The sequence below is a fragment of the Solenopsis invicta genome, chromosome 12 (genome assembly GCF_016802725.1).
Source record: "Solenopsis invicta isolate M01_SB chromosome 12, UNIL_Sinv_3.0, whole genome shotgun sequence".
Taxonomy (NCBI): Eukaryota; Metazoa; Arthropoda; class Insecta; order Hymenoptera; family Formicidae; genus Solenopsis; species Solenopsis invicta.
The window spans coordinates 8,927,315-8,950,009 of record NC_052675.1 but is presented as its reverse complement, the minus strand read 5'-3'; the positions used below and the strand labels follow the sequence as shown (position 1 = coordinate 8,950,009).

General features: G+C 39.1%; 4 protein-coding genes across 5 annotated transcripts; 2 read left to right on the top strand and 2 right to left on the bottom strand.

Annotated features, from left to right (window-relative positions):
- Nucleotides 1-41: 41 nt before the first annotated feature.
- On the bottom strand, nucleotides 42-1,993 carry LOC105195442 (notchless protein homolog 1). Its single transcript, XM_011160829.3, has 6 exons — nucleotides 1,522-1,993; nucleotides 1,207-1,446; nucleotides 879-1,132; nucleotides 569-806; nucleotides 280-501; nucleotides 42-202 (listed from the first exon to the last, which is right to left on the bottom strand). The coding sequence occupies exons 1-6, from the start codon at nucleotides 1,871-1,873 to the stop codon at nucleotides 63-65; spliced, it is 1,446 nt and encodes a 481-aa protein (XP_011159131.1). The 5' UTR covers nucleotides 1,874-1,993; the 3' UTR covers nucleotides 42-62.
- Nucleotides 1,994-2,023: 30 nt separating this feature from the next.
- LOC105195443 (GATOR complex protein NPRL2) lies at nucleotides 2,024-4,725 on the top strand. The gene is made up of 8 exons (XM_011160830.3): nucleotides 2,024-2,255; nucleotides 2,332-2,423; nucleotides 2,927-3,083; nucleotides 3,156-3,273; nucleotides 3,393-3,627; nucleotides 3,702-3,832; nucleotides 3,909-4,078; nucleotides 4,150-4,725. Exons 1-8 carry the CDS (start codon nucleotides 2,148-2,150, stop codon nucleotides 4,324-4,326), a joined length of 1,188 nt encoding a protein of 395 aa, XP_011159132.1. The 5' UTR covers nucleotides 2,024-2,147; the 3' UTR covers nucleotides 4,327-4,725.
- Nucleotides 4,726-4,764: 39 nt separating this feature from the next.
- LOC105195444 (cilia- and flagella-associated protein 45) lies at nucleotides 4,765-10,012 on the bottom strand. The gene is made up of 6 exons (XM_011160831.3): nucleotides 7,565-10,012; nucleotides 6,908-7,303; nucleotides 6,433-6,818; nucleotides 6,172-6,304; nucleotides 5,044-5,337; nucleotides 4,765-4,962 (listed from the first exon to the last, which is right to left on the bottom strand). The coding sequence occupies exons 1-6, from the start codon at nucleotides 7,739-7,741 to the stop codon at nucleotides 4,765-4,767; spliced, it is 1,584 nt and encodes a 527-aa protein (XP_011159133.3). The 5' UTR covers nucleotides 7,742-10,012.
- Nucleotides 10,013-10,839: 827 nt separating this feature from the next.
- Nucleotides 10,840-22,681, top strand: LOC105195445. 2 transcript variants are annotated; one of them, XM_011160833.3, is made up of 9 exons: nucleotides 10,840-10,974; nucleotides 16,396-16,793; nucleotides 17,169-17,514; nucleotides 17,761-18,290; nucleotides 18,558-19,460; nucleotides 19,723-19,826; nucleotides 19,944-20,139; nucleotides 20,213-20,431; nucleotides 20,570-22,681. In XM_011160833.3, exons 2-9 carry the CDS (start codon nucleotides 16,407-16,409, stop codon nucleotides 21,707-21,709), a joined length of 3,825 nt encoding a protein of 1,274 aa, XP_011159135.1. In that variant the 5' UTR covers nucleotides 10,840-10,974; nucleotides 16,396-16,406; the 3' UTR covers nucleotides 21,710-22,681. The 2 variants fall into 2 exon arrangements, with proteins under 2 accessions (XP_011159135.1, XP_011159134.1); XM_011160832.3 differs by lacking the exon at nucleotides 10,840-10,974 and adding an exon at nucleotides 14,117-15,657.
- The last annotated feature ends 14 nt before the right edge of the window (nucleotides 22,682-22,695 follow it).

Here is a 22,695-nt window from a genome sequence, read left to right as displayed (position 1 = left end):
TAACAATCTATTCTATTTTAAAAATAAGTAACACAAAAACATGTTTTTCTATATATATATATTCAATTTTGCCACAGTCGTAAAACTTTATCTTTTCCACCTGAAACAACTCGTAAACCATCGGGTGACCAATCGACCGCATAAACTTCATCAGCGTGACCGGGCAAATCTTGACTTAATTTTTTAGTTTTCATGCTCCAAACTATAAAAAGATATGTTATTTTCAATCATCTAATGTTCTAAATTGCTACATTTTCCTATGCTTGACAGTGTATTTACCTTTTAAAGTTGAATCCGCGCTACCGCTGACCAGCAGACGAGAATCGGCGCTCCATGCTATCGAATAAACTGCTTGGACGTGACCTCTTAATGAAGTAATATATGTCCCAATATTAGAGTCCCATAATTTAATAGACTTGTCAAAGGATGCAGACGCAATTACACGACCATCCGGTGAGAATTTAACATCATTGATAAGCTGTTGATGGCCTGTCATTCTTGCTGAAAAATATTTTCTTGATATGTTTCTTACAATTAATTAATTATATTGTAAATTTCTGCAATGTACCTATAGGTTTCTTCTGTTTTTCAGGTTTCCACAAGAACAAAGTGAAATCATCAGATCCAGACACAAGTCTCTCTTCACCTACAGATTCATATTGCTTTCTTGCATATTCTAACGGACTGTCCGTTTTATTTTCAGTCGATCCCAACTGAAAAGGGCCAGTCCTGAGCGCGTAATCGACATTCAGTGCCAAAGTATTTACCCAATGAGCATGGCCTTCTAGGGTTCTACACAATACACCCTGAAATTGATTTGATTAGTTGGAAATTTATATAACAAGACTCTAATAACTTTAATTGCTCGATGTACATACATCTTCCGCTCTCCACACTTTGATAGTCCTGTCTTGAGAGGCGGAATAAATAAGACCACTCCCACCCCACTTGATACAGGTCACGCTTCTTGTGTGACCAGACAAAACCCGACAGGTTTGTGCTCTTTTTGTGTCCCAAATTCGTATATCACAGTCCTTAGAGGCACTGGCTAAATGTAAGCATTCTGGATTTTTGTGATAAGGTTCCCAGCAAAGAGATGTCACCCACATTCTGTGTCCCGTCATGGCTTTTCCTGTTTGACAAAATATGAAGAATATACATTCCTGTCTGAGTAGAAAGAAGGTTCAATATTTTCTAAATTTCTACCTATTTGTCTGCCAGTATCAGGATTCCATAAGTAAATCAATCCATTTTTACATGCAGAGGCCAGCTTGGTGCCACAAGGTGACCAGGAAATGCACAAGACCCAGTGTCTATGTCCTTCACATGTATAATGCGGTGTTTGTGTGTAGATATCCCATAGCCTGACTGTAGTATCACCGGAACCACTGGCTAGATGTTTGCCGTCTGGCGAAAATGCAACTGATATAACAGCTTCCTTGTGACCTGTAAGAGCAGAAAGAGATTAACGAAATATTCACTTTATTCGATAAAATGCTGCACAGATTTGTTTGTGACAACCTTCTAAGGATCCGGTACATCTCGTGACAGCTCTGACTTTAAATACCGCTTGTGGCTGATACACAATCTCTACAACATCCTCGCTAATGCTGAAATCCTTGTTGATGTACTTTTCTAATACGTCTGTAACTTCTACATTATTTACGTAAAATGCTAGGGGTAAAGGCTCCTCTTGCTGCAGCAGAGCATTGCAGATCGCCTGTAGTTTATCTACTGTGACATCAACTGGTAGGTCCAGCAGGCCACCAGGCAGAACCTCCCCGGTGTCCGATTTGAAACGAGACAGAACCCTCTTGACCTCAGCATTCGCTGGAGCGGCATCGGTCTCGTCGTCGAGCTTTCTTTTATTCATCTCGTGAAATCACTAAACTAAAGAAAAGATACTTGAAAAGTATTCTTTCTAAAGACATGCCTTGTCGCTCGGTGCGTTTTCCACACGTGCACTGGTGCACTGACGTGCACCTTCTGCACCTTCGATTTTAGTTCGCTTGCACGTGCTAAGATTGTCAGATGGCAGCAGTGCTGATATTAAATCAGTTTAAATAACACCGGTGACAAAATCTTGATAGGTTATCTATCATGGATAAGATTTTACAATTTCAATAAAAAATAAATTAATAGGTACAATGGCCCTTTCATTGGAAAATGTCACAGACAAGGAACCAGAGGATCCGATTCGATGCATATTTTTCGCAGAATTTCATCATATAGCAGGACCTAAAATCACATGCCAGGTTAGGGCATATACGAAACTCCAAGTGGTCGAACATTCTGATTGTGTGTGTTTACAATTTATTGGAATTATTTTAGGTACCCGATAATTACATATCTAAAGACATCTTTGACAATGTTAGTGTTTACGTCATACCAAAGGCACAATTACAAAGAAGTACTATTACAATGTAAGTTTAGTGTACTTAACCCTTCGGAGTTATTGATTTCTCCCATCTTATAAATCTTGAATTTTTCTTTTGTTATTAAAATAATCTTGTATTTGTTGTTAGTTATTTGTCATGGATTCTTAAAATTAATTAGTGTTTAATAATTAATCTTTTAACCATGTTTGGGTCTTTTAAAAATTCTTGTGGTATTAGAGCTTTAACAGAAGGTTTAATCTTTGCAATTTTTCTGAATATCTATAGTATTTTGACACATTTTAGTGAATAGAGTAATTATTACAATATACAAAAATGTAACAATACTCTAATATCACAAGAGTTTTCTAAAAATGTTTGGGTTGAAAAACATGGTTGGAAGATTAAGTGACATAAATCTCACAGATTTAGCATTGATAACTGTTACACATTTCAACATCAGCTCCCAAGAGTTAAAGTTACAAAACGTTAAGTTAAAGTTGACTCGCTAAATCTCTTACGTTTGGTCTAGCAATTTTCTTATCTTTTAGCACACTGAAGGACTATAAAATCTTGGGCTTCCCCGTGAAGATTGACGATAAAAAGTATGCAAGAAACGCGTTTTACTTCAACTTGTGTTTTGTCTGTGATGCAAATGCTCGTACTGTCCACTATGAACCAGTGGTGAAGAAGATGTCAGATTTTTTAGTTAGTAATTTATTCTAAAATTTCTCTTGTTGGATGTACCTAGCAATTTATATGTATTTAATTGATTTTTAGATGGCTTTGGAAGTAGAAAATTGTTTTTTATCTGCCTCAGATGATAAAACTAGATTGGCAGAGATGCTTGCACAAGTTATGCAGGATTTAAATCTACACAAAATGAGTACATTAACTGGTAAGTTTTATATGTAAATATATATGAAATTTATCAGTAAAAAAATTTTATATACATACATACATACATATATATATATATATATAATATCTTTTATTATATGTGTAATGTTTTGTTAGAAGGGTCAATGACATCTCATTTGAAAGTTGTGAGGTTGGCGCCTGAGCCAAAGCCAGTTCTTGATCATCAGGTCCCAATATTTTTGGAAGACAGAGAATCATTCCAGAGTGATCAGTGGGATTTGACCACACAACAAGTATTGCCTTACATTGATGGCTTTAATCATGTTGCGCGTATAGCAGCTGAGGCTGATGTGGAAAATAATCTAGTAAAAAGCTGCGTGCAAAATCTTGTGTAAGATATTAAAAAAATAAAATAGCATTTTATCATTTGATTATATTACAATAGTAACTTTTTTATCTTTTCAGATATTATGGAGTTGTAACTTTGATTCCAATATTTCAGTATAGCAACGTCTATGCTGTAACGCCAAAATTACTAAAATTGCCAGACGATGTAAAATTACAAGAGAGATGTATAGCATACGCTTCTAAGCTAGGTAAGTAATTTTTTGAATGTTACGATCATTTTTTTAAAATCACGACAAAATCTACGCAGATAGTTTTTCTTTATAGCCAGACAACCCGCACATTTTAGGGATATATACCGTATGTATTCAAGTATGACTTACGGTGTCACTATGAAAGATTTGTGTCAGCGTCTCAATCCACAAAACTTGAGAATAAATGAGAGAAAGTTGGTACAATTTGGTTTGATTGAGGGACTCATTAGAAGGGTATACAATGTGAGTAATTTTCATTAGAGTTGCATTGTGTTCTGCGTATAGTGGTGTATTAATTCCATCTTCTCTTGTAGTATCCTGTACTTCGCCCTGGCGCATCTTGCAGCGAAGAAGCGAAAAACAATCCAATTTATAAGTATTTTACAGGTACGTACAGCCTCGATGAAATATGTTGTAGCACGGGACAGTCTGCCGCGCAAATTGAAGATATCATCGAGCGCGATTCGAATGTTCTAATGATATGGAAGTGACGTATCATAAAAAAACTAAAGACTGTAAAACTAATGAATAAATTCGATAAATTTGTACATATTTACAAAAAAATTGCGTGCGTATGTGTATGTATGTGTATCACACATAATCACACATAATTTATTTGTACACATATACACACATACACATATATTTATAAAATAAATTATATATATGTATATATAATTACACGCATGCAACACATAATCACATACAAACATGATACTACATGTATATAATACAAACACAATTACGAAGAATAAAGCTACACTAAAGTTGTAATCAAATGCTAAATCTTTTTCAAATCTTTTACATTGTTTACCACGTATATGTATTTGTAATATATGTATGTAATATGAAATAAAAAAAATATGTGATTTATCATTTTTTAAACTAGATTTAAATCTTATTTTTATTTTTCAGCCTGGTTAGATGATTCATTGAATAGTTTCAATCATTCGTTTCACTTCATTAATGTAAACATCGGGAACTTTGTTCTCTCTCATTTCTTGGCACTTTCGTTCCATGGCATCCTGTAATTTCTTCTTACGCATCGCAGTTTTACCACGTATTGCTAGGCCTTCTTCAAACATTTTCTGTCGCTCAGCAATGCGCTGTCGTTCTTTTTCATTTACCTATCCAAGCGAAATAAAATAATATATTATTGTGAATGCCAATATGTAAACATTTATTGTGCGAGGCTAAACAAGACAAACCTGTTTCAATATTTCTTTGCGATGAATTAGAGCCTGTTGTTGCTTTTGTTCGAGTTCCCTTTTTTCTCTACAAAAAGCTGCTTGTTGCACACGTACAATCTTCTCAAATTCTCGTCTCTCTCGCTCGATCTCGATAGCCTGCATTATTCGCTTATTGTTTATTTGTTCCTCCCTTTCTCTTTGAAGAATTTGTTGAGCCTCCAGTTTCTTTAAAGCTTCTTCCTTCTCTTTTCGCCTCCATTCCCGTTCTACTTCTTCTTGAACCCGAGCCGCGTTAATTTCATCAATTTGCGCCTGCAAATTTATAGCTGTAATTTGCCCACAGTTAATGCTGTAACAACTTATGATTTTTTAATTAAATGGTTCTCTAGAAGATAATAAATTATAACATAATTAATATGTAAAACTAGGCAATCAGATAATGGAGGTGTGTCCCACTAAAAATAAAATCATTATTACGATGTTATTACAACGATAACAATATTTTTTAAAATGTCATATTTAACGTATGCAATATGAATAAACTTTGACCATAACGGGGGGGGAGGGAGATAATATCCAAAATATTTTAACAATATTTCGAAAAAAGTAAAAAACAATCTTTTTAAAATGTTTATACAATGTTATTTTAAAACGTTTAAAAATATATAACATGAAATCAACATTTCTAAAAATGTTACTTTAATGCTTTTTGCTTACTCGGGTATAATGTTCAAGTGTACAATAATTGTTTTAATTGCGAAAAGAGCATTACAGCCTGATAACGTATGCGACTTAGTACCCTGTTAAGTAGAAATAATCACGATAAAAAAAAAACGCAAACCGCAATTTTTCAAAAGGAGAACACATTGTAGATAGGGAGGCCTGACGTGGCGTTCATAGAATCATTGACCCTCGACAACAAGTTGAAACACGCAAGGATGTATGTAGGTAATTATATAAGTAATATGGAACGATACGTGCAGTGCAATATCGTGTAACGCATAAATTATTGCGTTTCCATTAGTAAAAAAATTTTTGATCTTGCGATATACTGAGTAGAATTCCTTATTTATAGTACACCCTCTGTCTAGCGTAATTTCTAGATACACTTATGTCGCCAACTTTTTAAGGTTCGACATTTAATACCTGAAGCTCGTGCGCTTGCACAGTTCGCATTGCCACTCTGGTTTTCTCTCGCTCTTTCTTTAATCTCTCCAATTTTTGCTCTTCTGCTTTTCTTGCCTCTCTTTCCTCTTTTAGTCGATGATAGTTTTGTATCCTGACAAGTTAAATTTAATAAAAATTATATATATTTTTTCAACGAGAGGCTGAGGAGATAATTCCAATACGATTTCAAAACTTGGGAAATAAATAGTTGAAAATAATTTTAAAAGATATAAAATGCACCTTAGATCTATAATTTTGATTTCCTCCTTTTCCATAGCCTTGAAATGTTTCAATTGTTCGTTTCCTTCTGCAAGTTCCTGCCGCACCCTAGCATTTTCGGCCTCTTTGTTGCGCAGCTTCTCGATCTCATCTTGCTGCCACGCGATGTTATTTAAATTGATAAGCCGACTTTCCTCCTGTTTCCTCTCGAACTCGAGGATCCGTTGTTCCTCATTCTCCACAATCTGCTCCTTCAGAATCTTAGCGAATCGCAGCCTCTTGGCTACCTCTTCCTGTTCCTTTCGCGACTCCTCCTTGATCGCCCGTCTCCTCTCATCTTCCATCGCGTCATTCAGTCGTTTCTCCTCCTCGAGAAGCTCCTGCTCCATCAGCTTTTTCTCTGCGATCTACAAATGGATAGCTAAATGTACGAAAATTAGACATTACAGGGACGTTAAGCCACACGTGGGATCCCGTTATAAAATCGGCGGTTTACCTGGGCGTCGCGGATAGCTCGGCACTTGGTTTCCAGGATGAGCCGATTGCACTTCTGTATCTCCTCCTCCTGCTCCAGACGCATGTTGTACGCCCGCTCGAGGACGTGCATCGTCCGCCTTCTCGCCTCCTCCTCGATCTCCCTCGTTCTCGGATCCTTCTCGCGATCCTTCTTCATGTCCATCATGCGGATCGCCTCCTTCCGCGCCAAGCTCTCCTTTATCAATCTCTCCCTCGCCTTCTCCGCGGTCTCCGCAGCCGTTTGTCTCTCCTCCTTCGTGATCACGCGGCTGCGTTCCTTCAGGTCCTCGTAATCCTTCTTCGTCATGATCTTTGGGTAGATCATAGACTCCGAGGGATATTTCCTTGTGCCGCTCTTATCCCTTATCCTCCCGACCTGTCAATCAATATTTTACATAATCACTTTAACTTAGGGCTGAATTTAAATGGAAATATTAATTTTTTTCGAAACACATTTACCCAGCAAACACTAAGTTATATAAATATTAGTTGTAATTTCCCACTCAATAATATAACTGTTATATAATACACTCGTTTTGTTTGCTGAAATAATGTAGCTGCAATTATAGCGAACGAAGAAATCGCGCAGAAACCTACGCTTCGCTTTTCCTCAAGGAGAGAGTATAAACCGTGTTACCTCTTTACCCCGCTCGTACGCGCTATTCCTTTTCAGATGAATCGGCTTGTCTCCAAGTGTACGATTACATGCCGACGACGGCGTATGTATCGCATAGACGCCCGGTGGAAATCTGGAGTCACCGCGATATTCAAAGTTGCTGGATCTCGTCCTTCGCACCACGGTCTTGGTCGACATGATTATTGGAGACTATCGCTTTCTTTCGGGGAAGTGAGCGTCACCCAGACAACAACCTCGGGATTTTGCGCGTGGAATCTCTCATCGGGACGCCGCGCTATCGTCTTCCTGTGGGATCGTGCCGCGCGCTACCTCGACACCAGCAACGAAAAGTGAGAAAAGGTCCGGAGTAACCTGATACAGGAACGCGGGCGACTACATCGAGCGAACGTCGCAGAGCGTCGTTAACTGTTTGCTAACGAGCAACCGTTCCTTTGTTTGTTCGATAGGAATTGTGCATGTGGTACACAGGTGGTCGATCGTGTTACTGGGATCGCGTTTCACGCTTACCGCGAACGAAAGCGATAACGGGGTATAATCTCGCAGATGAGGCAAGGTAGCGAGGACCGCTATAGCTCGAAGAAACTTTTGACTCGACGTAATATGCTTCTCATAGAGAAAAGAAAAACAATGCAAATGAAATTAATCGATAAATTACTTATGAGAATACCGTATCAATATAATCTCTTTCGCGGTTTACATAAATGCATAAAATAATTTATCGACTAATATCGATTTCAATGTCTTTTCGATATGATAAACGCATTCTTCAAGTTCGTAAAAGTTATAAATATAATTTTTGAAATATGATTAAAAATTAACGATTATTTAATCAACGACGTTTGACTTGTTTCAATACTTAACATTAATCGATTATTAGTTAAGCGAAAACTTAATTGAATTATACAAAATTGTTTGGCTAATGTTATTAAGAAATGATTACATTAATCATGATTATACACATATTAAAATTTTTTTATTATTTAACAGTTCAATTAATCGATTAATTAATGCCGAACTCTGGAAGAAAGTACGAATATTCGTATAATATTTGTTATAACGCTAAGAATCGATAGCATTTGTCGTCAGAATATATACGAATTCTCTCCCTCGCAAATACATATAAATTGCATAACGAAGAGATAGATGGTATATAACATATCTTTGTTGGCTTATAAAATAAGAATGGTTGCGTGAAAGACAAAAGGAGAGAAAGAGAGAGGCAAACAAAAAAACCAAGGAAAAAAAGGGGAGACCCTCTCTCTCCCTCTTTTTCTCTCTTCGCGAGCGACGCATGTAAAATTACACTTATCGATACATATGTGTACGCCTATCGCGTGAGCGAAATTAAGCGGAGGCCACGACGATACACGGTAGTCAGATAAGAGATAGATAAAGATAGGCACTATTCCACGCTATATGAAACGTATCTACTATTCTTCTTCTTTCTTTCGATACATACGATCGATCAATGATTGCTACCGGAAGACAAACGTGACGACGTGTACTCCCCGTATACGTGATATCCATGTGTCCGTCCATGTATTTCCCGAGGGGACCCCCTGAGAAATCTAAAATGTTTATGTATTCTAAATTATCGAATCAAAATATATCCAACGTATGCAACCCCGTTCGTCGTCGCCCTCGCGTACACGATCTCACCCCTGCACTTGACCTTCCCCGTCATCAGTTGCCATGAGAACGTAATTTATACTCAAGATAGTTCAGACTCGAGTTATATTCCACTCTCTTTTCGCATGTAATTTATTTCTCATCAACGTGAATCATCGCTTTTTTGCTTTTCGTCATTTGCCTCTTGTACTTCTTCTTCTTCTTCTTCATCTATTTCTCGCAATTTCGTACGTGTCGCACGAGAAGGAATATACATTGTAGAATAACTCAAGTTTAATGACTAGGAACTGGTATACCAACTTAGTGAATAATAATTATTCGATCAATAACGAAGAATAGAACTTTCGTACGTGCAAATCGTCTTCAAACAGCAATTCGAGACAGAAGACAATCGATCGCTGTGTGTAGGGACCTGCTTTACGTGCATGTGAGTTAAATTTAGTTCAAAGTTTAAGTCCTCGACGAAAGAGGTGAAAAAGAATTGCCGATCTAATTTGGAAAAGGATTAGATTGTGTGATATCTTTGTGTAATAACGAAGTATAATGTATTCTTCCGTGTAAAAAAAAGCATAAGACATAACAATCGGGTATGTTTATGATCCAAGCGTTATCTGCAATATATTATATCGACTATGATAATGAATAACAAATATTTATTTATTTATTCTTTTTCAAACTTTTTTAAATTAGTGACCATCAACAATCAAGTCTCAAAAGCGACAGTGTATATAAAGATACATTTTACTTAATAAAACAATTATAATATAAATAATTTAAACAATTAAAAGTTATAATGTAAAATATCAAGGTTGGTCCTACTTTTTCAATAGAACATTGATTCTCCCTTTTTCATAACCGTTAAGACGAATTTTCCAACAATTACCAATGCGAAAAAAGATTCATTTTATCATATTCGAGCCGATCTTCATTTCGATTTATCTCCTTTTTAATCATATTATATTTTAGCTCATTTTATATACAGGAGATCTATTTGCCTTTGACACTACGAATTATACTACTAATGGATGAATTAAATAAATAAATAAATAATTTCTACGACTTGAAGATTATGTCATAGTCAAAGGTCCAGCCGCAGAATATAGAGGCTTCTCCGACGTCGAGCGCAGGTCGTCGTCGTTGATCCAGGGGAGTCGTAATGACGACAGCTCCCCACGGTAACGACCTTAGCGTACCACGTGGCACTGCTGTGTTATACCTCGGCGCGGCGATCACACTCGCGTGCTGCACACCGGCTCCGGCGCATCGGTCTGTCGCGTCGCGCGCGATATATCGGCGTCGTGGACATGAAATTACACACTACAGATTATACACTTGGGACAGTTCGAAGTGCGAGTAGTGAAACGTGACGAATTATCGATAATGGAAATCTTCTGCAACTCTCGGTTTAAGGATAAAAAAATATATTGTTCCATCCCCGAAGCGCCAAACGCTGAAACGAAGAATAAAAAAGATTAATAGAAATTAAATATCGAACCTTGCCGTTTTAATTTGCAAATATTAAAATTAGTTAAGTGAAAGTGTAACTTAAGTGATTGTGAAATATCCAAGGCATCCGTTCAATCGGAGGTGAACTTTTCGATGTGCGATCCAGGTAAAAGCAACATTCGAATAAGTAGATGATGGATGTGATTGCGGATCCACCGTGATTCACCGTATGCAGATCTCCCGACAGGATATCACGTGTCCGGAAGATGATGGTCTGATTATGGCAGTCATCGAGGAATGATAAGCAAAGATCGTTCAGCAGCTCCGCCTGTCGAGTAAGTGCCGTTTTTTATTCAGAATCTATTGAAGAGTTATTACCATACGACTTTATGCAATCTAGACAGCCTTGTCAAAATGGAAATCAATGTTTTCAGTAAATTTTCAATTAAAATTCCGCCTCTCGATGTTAAATAACGTTCTCGAAGTGCTTTATTCTTCTGCTTGCTTAGCAAAGGGGCAATTATGTCTAAACGGATCGATATAATTCAAATTATGGAAATAAACTATCCGCCTTTACCCCGTTCTCCGTTATAGTGTTTCGCCGTTGCTCGACACGTCGCGCTCGCAAGAATTTAAAGGATAACCAAATGCGAAATCGGTTTGTCGGGTCCGCGAAACTTTTTAATCGATAGCCAGCTTCTATAAGTGTACATATCATGCAATCACATATCATTGCAAGCGCAAATAGATCGACACCGGCAGAGCTTCCAGGAACAGAGCGGCGCGGCGACTCGGCGATTTCTTCACGAGCCGACCGATCTTGTCCGGATTTTGTCGATATATTCGCAAAGGAGGATATGTCGATGACCCTTATATACCCGGACGTAGATATCGCTGACGAAGCAAAGACACACGTTCGCTATAAAGATCTATCTATAGACATAGCATTCATCGGCCACATCGCCGCACATGTACAATGTCGTTGTCACAACAAAGGAAACGATCGCTATCATTTTCGTTGTCGTCGCTCATTGCCCATTATCGGTTAATTAAAGGCACGGAAAATTGAGACGTCGCTACCGAGCCTAATTATAATTATATACTTGCATCTCTCTCTCTCTCTCTCTCTCTTTCCCGTTTTGAAAACTGAATTGAGATCAATGCGGAGCACCATGACGTAATGCGCCGTGCGGATACTCTTTGTAAGTAATCCTTCGGGACGAGCGTGCGATCGAAAAGTGGGATCCTCCTCTCCTCTCTTCGGAAACTATATTACGGTCGCTAGAAAGTACCACTCAAAGAAACGACGCTAGACACTTTCGCGGAAGACGCCAGGTGGGATAGAGTTGGTATGGTACAAGGTTGCACTATGTACATTAACTAAGCGAGCTTATATAACGCAGAACTACAAAGAAGATACTTGTAAGTGGACCGGTAAATTATGAAAGAGCCTCTTTTCTCTCTGCGAAAGGGTTCTGCCGCCTGGTTATACGCGTCACGCTAACATTATCCGCGTGGGGTGCATGAAGCATTCATCCCCTCGTATTGACGAGGCGCTCAAAAGTTCTCCCCGCATCGGCCACAACTTGGGAAAAGCCGTAGAAATTTTACTTTATTTTATTTTATTTTTCCTCTAGCGACGACGTCGGAACGACTTTGCCGACTTGGAATGCTGTTGTCACGACTCGAACGAGTTTCATATGCGCACTTGCAAAACCCGTCGACCAAACTCTGTAAAAACAGATCTAATAAAAATAATAGTTCTCTCGACGTCGATATGATTAATTTTTTTTGTGTTTCAAAGAGATTAATGACCATAGTTTAATTTAAAATGATCGTAAAGTTGTATTTATATTGATACTTACAGAAAACATAAATCAAAACGAAGAGATGGCGCGCGCCAAGTTTTACAACGGTGCTCGCTGCATTTTTATCGTCACGTACTTATCGTTAATCCTTGAGCGACCGAACAACCGCATAAAACTGCAGATAAGTGAAGCGTTAGCAGCTCTGTTGCCTGTAATGTGGCCTAATACATTTTACGAGCGAGAAGTTTTAAATAAACGTCGAGATTGCGCGCTGCTTTTCGCAGAAACAATAAAGAAAAAGAGAGAGAGAGAGATGTCTCTCGCTCCGGAATTGGAGCAAGAGATGCTCCCCTTAAGTTACGAGGATCTTCAAACTCTCGAGGTTCGATCGACCTGTAGAAAATAAATTCTGGAAAATGTGTATAGCGTTGCGTAGGTGCGTGAAAAGCCAAAGAAAAAAAAAAGTGGTGGAGACATCAACGTGATCGGCTCGCATGTCCCTCCTCCGAGCATCCTTCCGTCTGCGCCGGAGGATGCGCGTCCTGAACGGCCAATTGAAATACGCCTGTCGCGTCGAAGTGCTCCCGAAAGAGGCGTCACGCGTATGGTGTTAACTAGAGGGGGGAAAACAATATTGTTCTATATCGCTTCGCCGGCCGGCTCGCTCCTTCGCATGACAGTTCTACTTTACAGCTCTGTGACACACGTGGGGAATACCGTCGTCTTATACGCGTAGAGTGATGTCCGTTGTGGCTCAACGCACCCACCAAGATATTGCATGAAAGGATAACAAGTTTCGCTGTCCGCTGTTGCAACAGTTTCCAACAGATTTCAAATGACATAACATCGATTGTGAAAATTTGTGCAAGTTTAGTGGAAACTGGAATGGAAAAAAGAGCGGGATGAGAAGAAGACACGAAAATTGTATCTCAAAGAAGACGTATACCTATAACAGAAAAGAGAAAAAGAGAAAACAAGTGTGAAGTCCTCTTCCGCTTTATTGCGGATGATATCTTGGATGAGTAGATGGGTGACACGTGATTCCTGCCGCAGTAATGCGGTGATGTAAGATTCGGTGTGTAGAGTATACATTATGTCGCGGATGCTAACGATAGAAAGCAACGATAGAAAGCGATATCGAAAAGTAAGCCTGCATGAGCCATCAAACATAGGAGTATAACATCTTCAATTCGATACAGGAAAATTTCATCAACGTGTAATACACATGACATTAACATATTTTATAAATGTAAATTAAATGACATCTTATCTGTGTGGATATTTGCGTAGATGTCGTCGTCCCGATGTCACAATTTTGCATGATTTTTACCGTGTCCATTTAACGACGCCGAAGATAATTTGCAAAGGTAATTTCCATCCCTGTGCTTCTTTCGTTATCAAAATTGAGAGCGTGACCTCGAGGAATGAGAACAAAGTCTCTTGGTTGGTAACGTTTGACATTTCTCTATAATTATCTCTGACAAATTCCGTCATATTTTTTTTTACCTGAAAAAGATATGTTATTTAATAAATATAATTAATACAAGATGCAACTTATAAGTAACATGGTGAAAATTTTCAAAACGCATTTTTATTTCTATTTTAAATTCCATTTTGTTTTTATTTGAAATTATTTTAAAAGTAGAAAAATATGCTGTTATCAGTTTTTTTCATGTAAATATGTAATTACTATGTAACTAAGTATTTAAAATAGATAGCTGAAATTTTACGTTTTACGAAATATCGATAATTTAAACTATGAGCTAGTTTCCATTTTCCTGGTTCGCTGCTAATAATTTTGCTAAAATGTTGATTATCGCATCATCCAACAATTATATTCGCAATGTTAAGTTGACTATATGGTAATTATATCTCATGCACATACACGTTGCAACGAAAAAGTTTTCAGTACAAACTTTTTTTTCAATTTTCGACTTTCACAAAGGGTTCGCTTTTAACTTAATCTTCAGTGCGACCGTGAATTTCCGCGCAAGAAAAAAAAAAGAGAAATGCATGTGTGCGTTCGACAAGAGAAAGACGAGGTGGGACAAGGAGGGGCGCGCATCGCGTGCGAAACGTAATTTCTCCCGTTTTCGTGTGTTCTGCTACCATAAATGCGGAGTGAAAGACACACTCAATGCATAGTGCGTACGAGAGACGATCGATAAGAATCGATAGGAGACTTCTGACGAAAAAAAGAAAAAAAAAACACCATGCACAACGGTTGACATGTAATGCACGAAGCTTCGCAATTATTGCCTTCCCTTTCGCAAGAGTGAGTGTCTCTTCGTTCCCCCCTATATATTATTTGCGTCGCAAGACTTTTTATTCAACTTCATCGACCAAAACTGCCGTTAGCTCTTTAATACTTAATTACCCTTCTTTCAACTCTCCCCCTCCCCTTTCAATTGCAATTATTACTGTATGAGCGAAGGAGAAGGATGCTGTTTATCTGAAAAATTCTAAATGTAACTAAAACACGAAATGTTCCGACGAGCCACTTAGCAAACTTTCGAAAAAGTCCTTGAGCCTTGTGTCACTCAATAATAACACGAAATATGCACGACCAACGCGTGGCCGACGCACTAAAGCAGCGGGAGAGAAAGCCTTCAATGAAGGATGAATCCACTCAATCGGTCGTACCTTGGTCCGTTTATGATGGTCCAGTTATGATGCCCCATAACAAACAGTCGCACGTCGAGTCTAATGGTATCGAAAGGCGCTTGTCCCAATTCGATGAACGTTCTATTATCAATATGAATCATTCCAACTCCCTCGCCTGCGATATCGTCGAGCTCTTCTGCAAGAACATCGAGGGTAACATCGAAGAAAGCACGGCTTGTCCGCGAATTTCCAGCTCGACGGAACTCGAAGAGGACGAGGTTGAGGTGTGTGTCACCTGCAAGGATTGCGCGGAATGTCAGCTATTGCAACAGCAAGCTAAAGACGCCGCTGTTGCAAAAATATGCAAGATTGAGAGAGATCTGAGCGATCAAGAAGAAGAATTGACGGAACATTTAGATTATTACGAAGATGATGTCGACGGTGTGGAGACGGTCTCTACATCGAGCATGATGACGGCCTCCTCGATGGAACGCGGGGACACTCCAATTCTCGTAGATCTGACCAGTGAGGAGTCTAAGCCAATTACTTGGAAGCAGACCATCTTGAAACGATTCAACAACGCCGAAGAAAGTTTGGAGATATCGGGTGAGAACGTGATAAAGAGCAAAAGTCATGTATCACCTAAGTAACGTTATCGATCTTTAGTATACATTATAAATAGAAACAATCGCATAAAATGTATAGGTATATATAGTTACCTTCAAGAAAATCAAGTATAGTATAAACTGTTCTCCAACCTCCTCCTTTTCTTCAATTTTTTATTATTTCAACGCCTTTTAACACTTAACTACGTGCGAGAAATGTAAATTAAAAACAGCCATTCTCCAGAAAACAGAAGATCTGAAAAAAATACCCCGATATAAAAAATATTTTCAAATTTGCCAAACACACATTCGTCTCGGGAAACAAAAATTTTGATGCGTACGTGCTAAATTGAGAGAAGTAAATTAAAATATTATTCGCATTTGCTGCCTCGACCAAATTTATTCGAAAGGTTATTCGAAATGATATTCATTTTATTCGTTCAAAATAGCTCCCAAGAAGATAATGTGATTGCGACATTCAATATAATATCATCAAACATGCGCCTATTTTGAAAGTAAAATTAAAGTTAAAATTAAGAAGAAGAAAAAACTAGAAAGACCAGAGATTGGTCGATTGGACCAGAGATTCAGAAAGATTGAACGATGTTTTAAAGTTTTGAAAGCTACACTGATCGATGCGTGACAAGAAATATTGATGGTACTTTGATTAATACGTGATTCCTTTTTAAGGCAGGTCGAGTATCTTTCCGTCATGCCTATATATTCCGCTTTTTTTCAGAATCTCACATCATGATAGCCGACAGTTCTAGCAGATTGCAACGCGGTGGCACAGGCAGCAGTCTGGCGACCGCCCTGAGAGATCGTGGTCCTTGCGTGATTCCCGTGCAGCCTAATCGCTCCCTACCGATCCGACCAGCGCCGCCGACGCCAACGAGGTCAGCGGCGTCGATAGTAACGTTGCGAAAGACACGCTCTCCGCTTCTCAAGTTGTCAAAATCCGCGAATCTGGATGTGGTCGAGTTGCAATCGAACATCTCTCCGAACAGCTCGTTGACGAACGAACTGAACGAATTTCCTTTTGAGCAGCAGGATGGAAACGGAGACGGAATGATGCTTACGAATGAGTTCATCGATCGCTCGGACTACATTCTTCCAGACATGACTAATGTTGTAGAGGTATAAGCAAACTCGTCTGAGGATCAGGCAATTTTTTTTATTCCTTCAAAAAAAAAAAAACAGTTATTTTCGAGTTTGCTATATTTTTAATAAACACAAGATTTCTCCGTTGTGTAAAAATAAATAAATAAAAACTGCAATGCAAATCAAAATTTGCATGAATTAAAATTACTACTAGCGGATGGTTTCACAAAGTAATATTGGTCCATCACTATGGACTTTTATTTGTTCCATCATTACATCCTCTAAAATTTAACTATAACATAAAAAAATAAGTAATGTCCTCGCATTGAAATTGAAAATTAAAAATCAGTATAATCAGCTTTAATTATACAATGTTGTTGACATTTGGCGATGTTTTGCATTTTATTGCAGATTACGGAGGAAGTCAACAACGTTAAAAGAAAAAATGGCGAGAATCAGGACAGGGAAGAAATAACCAAGGAGATAAAGAAACGAAAAAAATCCCACGAAGCCGACGTCGGTCATACTCGCGAAGAATGTGTCAAGAATATTTTAAAGGAGTATTCCAGAAGTTGTTCCAACAATTTGGTCGACAAAGAGGAAAGAAAATTGCAGCAACACGTGATGGTGAGGCTGTGGGATGACAAGAGATATTCATCACCGGTTGTGGTGTCGACAACGGAATCGGAGGCAGAAAAGAAGGAAACCTGTAACAAAGTCGTGCCGCCTTTAAGACTGAAGAAAATTGTGCGCGAAGGTATAATATACATATATATATATACATATATATATACATATTTTTTAATTCAATGATTAATTAACATTAATTTGTAGGAATCATACAAATAAATTTATCGATATTAATTTAGATGATCGAGAAATTCTTCTATAAAAATATAATTAGCAAATTTTTCATTCTCAATAATTGAATAAAAAGAATTTTACTTAATATACTTGGAGAGTGGATTTCTTCACATTATTATTAATTTGCTTCTGTTCTCAGCAAGCACTACCGAATATCAATGTAATGTCGAGGTGAATGCCGATTTGAGAAATGAATCCAACTATCGCATCGTCACTGGCGCCACGCCACGTCCGGAATCTTCGTCCGGGTACTCCGATACTTCTTTCTGGGGCAGCGTGGCTTCGGAGGAGGAACTCGAACCGTCGACGGACAACGTGCGGGACAAGAACCGGCGATCCTCGCCGAAGAGCGATGGCTACAAGATCAAGTACCGTCGCAACCGGTTGCGCCAGAAACTGCGGGAACTGCGTGGCAAAGCATTGGAGCTCTCACGGGAGATGGCCGCGTGCAATAACGCTGCTGACACGAGTCCACAGCGTAGCACCCGGCTACGGCAGATGATGAATTGTTATGAGAAGCAGATCGAGAACATCTCCAAGCTGTTATGCAAACTGTCTGCCTCGATACCGCCTACGACTGACGACGTCGTCGTCGATCTCGATTACGAGAACGAGATGAACGAGCGCACGTCAGTTGAGAAAACCGCTGTCGACAGCAACGTCGCCCAGGTAAGAGGAATGGCAAGAACTGGATCAAGTGGTGATGGTGAAATTTTTCTTCTCACTGTCAAAGTAAACTTACGTTCTTGCTGCGAAGGAGACCGTTAGTTCGCGATCTGCAAAACATTCGATAGATTGAAATTTGTAGAAAATTGTAGAAACTTGTAGAAATGTGTAGAAAAACGCCAAATATATAATGATAATTTACAATATAAAAAAATCAATTTTATCAATTATCTTATGTCATTTGCACTAATTAATATTTATATTGAAAAGGTAAATGGAATATCCAGAAGCAGCGTTTCTTCGTCCCCCTCCCCGCCAAAACTATCGCCACGTTCACCCATCGACTACGAGAAATGTGAATCGCCTGATGCAGCAAGGAACAGTCCGCCAGTGCTACCCAGAGTTTACATAGCAATCCAGCCGACTGCTCTCGAGTGCTTGAAGCCAACTTTGGTTGTCAAAAGCTGGCACAAAGGCAACAGCTCGCCGAGTTTATCGATTGAGAAAGAAATGAAGGTGAATGATACGAATCAAACGATAATACGCGACGATGTTACAACGGTACCAGCTATATCCCTGGTTTCATCGTCCGAGTTTGAAGATCCGCAAAATAGCACGGCGGAGTGGGACGGAGAGCAACCCTCGCCGAAGAATCTGGAAATCGAGGAGAAAATTCCGGAGGATACTAAAACGTTTGGCAATATTGAGGAACATCAACAAACGACAACGACGAACAGCTTTCTAGATTCGATGATGGACATTGAGATAGACGGAAACGATGTAAAAGATACGAAGGAACGATCTGTCGCCCAAGAACATCTCCAAGTGACACAGGCTCCGGAAACCGTCGCAAACAACCAAGTCGCCAGTGAGAAACAGGAACTGGAGCAGAAATCGAACGAGGCTCTACCGTCCAATCCGTCGATCGAGGAAACTAGGAAAACAAAATATGGGACTTACAACTTGGACGAAAGGATCAATGGCAAAAATAGGGTAGTCACGAGTACAGTTACAAATGCACAGGAAGCGTCACCGATGATTGGACGGCCGCAAGTACCCGCCGCCAATGTGACTAATATCTTGCAACTACAGTCGAATTATTACGGCTCATCTGTCGCACGCGAGAACGTCGTTTTCACGGACGTCATACAAAATTCAAGGAACGTACAGAAGGTAATCTGTCAAAAATTATTTAAAATTAATAATGGTCACAATGCACAAGTAAATTGTTGTAAAACGTTGAAATCCTTAAAAATATTAGCTACATTTTTATAAGGAGAATAAATAATTTAATTGTGCGAGTAACTAATTTTTCCATCGTGTCATATTGTTATTAATTGTATTAATGATCGTACACTCATTTTACTTCTTTTTACTCTCGCAAAAAGTAATTTAAATAAATTTAAATAATTAAAATAAATTTTGTACCTTTTAGGTGACATCAAGTATGAATCAAAGTGCGGCCTTGAATCCAACAATGCCTCTGGGATTCACTCAATCTAGATCTACCGTTAGTAGTTCAAACCAACAATGTGTCGTGTAAGTGTAACTTGTGCGTTATACTATTTTAAGAGAGAATTCAATTTACATAGATATATATTAAATTAACACAAATATATTTAAATTAACTGTTTTTTCATGCAATCAATGTATTAGTCTGCCCAATAACTGCAACAAAGCCACTCAGGACAATACTAATCAGCGAAACGACGGAAGCCATATCATGACGGAGCAATTTCCTACGCTAGGCAACTGGGTGGCGCGAATGTCAAAGCAACAGGCTACCAAATCGAAATCTAAGTTGCAATCTGGAATAAGCTTACCAACCGCACCAACGACGGAGACCGCTCGAGTAAGTTGTATTATTTTGCTAACAATTGTTTCTTCGATGTTACTGAATTATTCTCTACTGACTGTTCTTCCAGGCACAGATTCCCGAACTAGAGGCGCAAAAAGTCCGCTCGAGTGCATCGAATAACGCGATTCGAAACAACGTAACAGGGAGCAGAGAAAGCAGGGAATGGCAGGAGAAATATCATTATCGTCAGCAATTATATGCAGCGACATTGTCGGCTGCGCCTCCAGTCAGACCGGGCATCTGTCCACCTATCTCGGTTACCCAGTTCTATCCACCTAATTATGCGGTAAGAAAAATAAGAGAATCCATAGATTAATCAATGAGAATGCATTTGTTAGTGTAGTAGAGTGTATCAATTTTACATTTACCAATGGCTTAGAGAACAAAGTATCTTGTTCGTGATAGATCATCTTTACCATTGCAGATCGATCCTTATGGTGGTGCGGCTTTTGGCTATCACTCGGCGATGTGTCCCTACGGCAATTACCCTTATCATTCTCGTCTGCATGCCACCGCACCGCCGATAAGCGGCTATCAAATTGGTCCGTTGCAAGATCCAAGCGCCTCACCGCTCCGCCAGATGCATGCTCTCGAGAAGCGTTATCTTCAGGAGCCGACGTCTCGTCACTGCACCACGGATCTCCTTAAGTACTCCGGCACTTTATCCGCGGGCGGCTATCAGCATGCTGCCACTGCCGGCTTGAACTACGATCGTTTGAGGACGGCGACGGCTGCTGCTACGCAAAACGGTACCGCGTCGGCTTGTCTGCCGCCTCTTCTGTTACCGCAACATCAACCCTCCGCGCAGCAGTCTTTGGCACGCACTCCCATGGCCGCCTATCCTGCGAGCAACAGCCAATGTGGCAACAACAGGATGATCCCGGATGTCGTTGCTGCGGCGGCAGCCGCTGCGGTGGTTGCAGCGGCTTCCTTCGGCCGACAGCGCGATACGCTACCACCGTACAGAAGAACCGACACGGAAATGATATCCGGAGGCATCGGCGGTGTCATAGATAACAAATCTTCGCAGCGGATGGTGGCTAATAGATCAAATCGTGAACGTTTGCCGCAGGAACAGGTGCAATCTGTTGGCGCCGTTAGCGGTGTCAATGTGGACTCGCGACTGCATAACGGTGGTAGTTACCATCAACTACAAAATTTAATTCTGGACAGATTACCTTACGTAAAGACGGACGATGCTTATTCTCAGCCGTCGACAGCGATCTTCGATGACGGCGCGCAGGAGCCGACGGTAGCATCCTCGGTGCCTACGTCGACGTACAATTCCACTACGATCTTGACGCCCAATAGCGCGTTGGCCGCTAAGGAACTCGCGCGGAAGGAGAGTCGTAACTGCGAAACGCCACATTTGGGTAAGGTGAATCGCACTCTGGAGACTATGAACAATTTGGCGTGCTCTAATTGCGGCCTCGCCGGATCCATGTTCAAGTGTCTGGGCTGCGAGACAGCCTTCTATTGCGACGAGAGATGCCAAACTCGTCACTGGAGCATCCACGTGGAGAAATGTCCCAAAAGAATGCCTAAGCTAAAGAAACTTGTTTGAGAATTATCGTAGGAACCATGAGAACCATAAGCAAAATATCTATTAAGTATTAATGTGCTCATTCGAGTTAACGACCAAAACAACAAATGAGAAAAATGAGCGATATATGAATTGTGTTATTGTTATTTTCATATTCATACATTTACACTGACAATTAATGTATCTCTAGTCATTGTATTATAAATTATAACAAATGCAAGTTCTCTGTCTTGCAGTCGTATCGGATTTACACTACGAATGTGATAAAGTGTGCCTGGTCGTAAGATAAACGCTTATTGTAATTTTATGGTACTCGGTTCACAGTCTGATGTTCTGCTTTGTAAATTATGAACTGCGAAATACAAAGAGTTCAGCACACCTCACGTTATATCTTACTATTGTGCGGTAAACGACACATGCATTGTGCAATAGTTATAATATGGAAAGTATAAAGCTCATCGATATATTATATGTTGTAATGTAACGAATGTTACGAACGTGCTACCTCTCATGTACCTTGCAGTCGTAAGTCATTACAATATAGTCATAATGATTGCATTCGAGTACTATCTCGTTTTAAGACTCGGTCATTCATTTCAATTGGATTATGTCTGAAATGAGAAATGATATAAACTTGTTTTATAAATTATGTGAAAAATATAATTTCTCATTACTGAAATCATATTCCAACATGATTCCATGATTGCAATGAGGAGCTTTACTGCAAAGTTAGTAATTTAAAAAATAACTTAAATTATTAATGAAAAACTGTGTGACTAAAACAGCTAGAAAAAATTGCGAAAAAATTTTTATGAATGCATATTTAAGAATCGCGTATCTATAAGAAATAACGCTTATTATATATTTGGTCCAATGCTTAATTGTTCCATAATCGCAATCAACTTTTATACTTTTATAACAATTTGTAAAGAAATTGCAGCACCGCAGTTTTACTAAAATGGATAAATGTCAAATAAATGGTTGGAAAATAAATGTATAAACATTGA

What these genes read in the sequence shown, in the direction of transcription:
- LOC105195444 (XM_011160831.3), bottom strand. Translation starts at nt 7,741, where the DNA reads ATGTCGACCAAGACCGTGGTGCGAAGGACGAGATCCAGCAACTTTGAA. An exon ending in ATCAAAATTATAGATCTAAG is followed by an intron (nt 6,305 to 6,432) that starts GTGCATTTTATA and finishes TTAACTTGTCAG; the next exon opens with GATACAAAACTATCATCGAC. An exon ending in TGCAAGCGCACGAGCTTCAG is followed by an intron (nt 5,338 to 6,171) that starts GTATTAAATGTC and finishes ATAAATTTGCAG; the next exon opens with GCGCAAATTGATGAAATTAA.
- LOC105195442 (XM_011160829.3), bottom strand. Translation starts at nt 1,873, where the DNA reads ATGAATAAAAGAAAGCTCGACGACGAGACCGATGCCGCTCCAGCGAAT. An exon ending in AAAACAGAAGAAACCTATAG is followed by an intron (nt 502 to 568) that starts GTACATTGCAGA and finishes AATATTTTTCAG; the next exon opens with CAAGAATGACAGGCCATCAA. An exon ending in CGCGGATTCAACTTTAAAAG is followed by an intron (nt 203 to 279) that starts GTAAATACACTG and finishes ATCTTTTTATAG; the next exon opens with TTTGGAGCATGAAAACTAAA.
- LOC105195443 (XM_011160830.3), top strand. Translation starts at nt 2,148, where the DNA reads ATGGCCCTTTCATTGGAAAATGTCACAGACAAGGAACCAGAGGATCCG. An exon ending in AGAAGATGTCAGATTTTTTA is followed by an intron (nt 3,084 to 3,155) that starts GTTAGTAATTTA and finishes ATTGATTTTTAG; the next exon opens with ATGGCTTTGGAAGTAGAAAA. An exon ending in AGCATACGCTTCTAAGCTAG is followed by an intron (nt 3,833 to 3,908) that starts GTAAGTAATTTT and finishes TTTTCTTTATAG; the next exon opens with CCAGACAACCCGCACATTTT.
- LOC105195445 (XM_011160832.3), top strand. Translation starts at nt 15,006, where the DNA reads ATGCACGACCAACGCGTGGCCGACGCACTAAAGCAGCGGGAGAGAAAG. An exon ending in TCGACAGCAACGTCGCCCAG is followed by an intron (nt 18,291 to 18,557) that starts GTAAGAGGAATG and finishes TATATTGAAAAG; the next exon opens with GTAAATGGAATATCCAGAAG. An exon ending in TCTATCCACCTAATTATGCG is followed by an intron (nt 20,432 to 20,569) that starts GTAAGAAAAATA and finishes TTACCATTGCAG; the next exon opens with ATCGATCCTTATGGTGGTGC.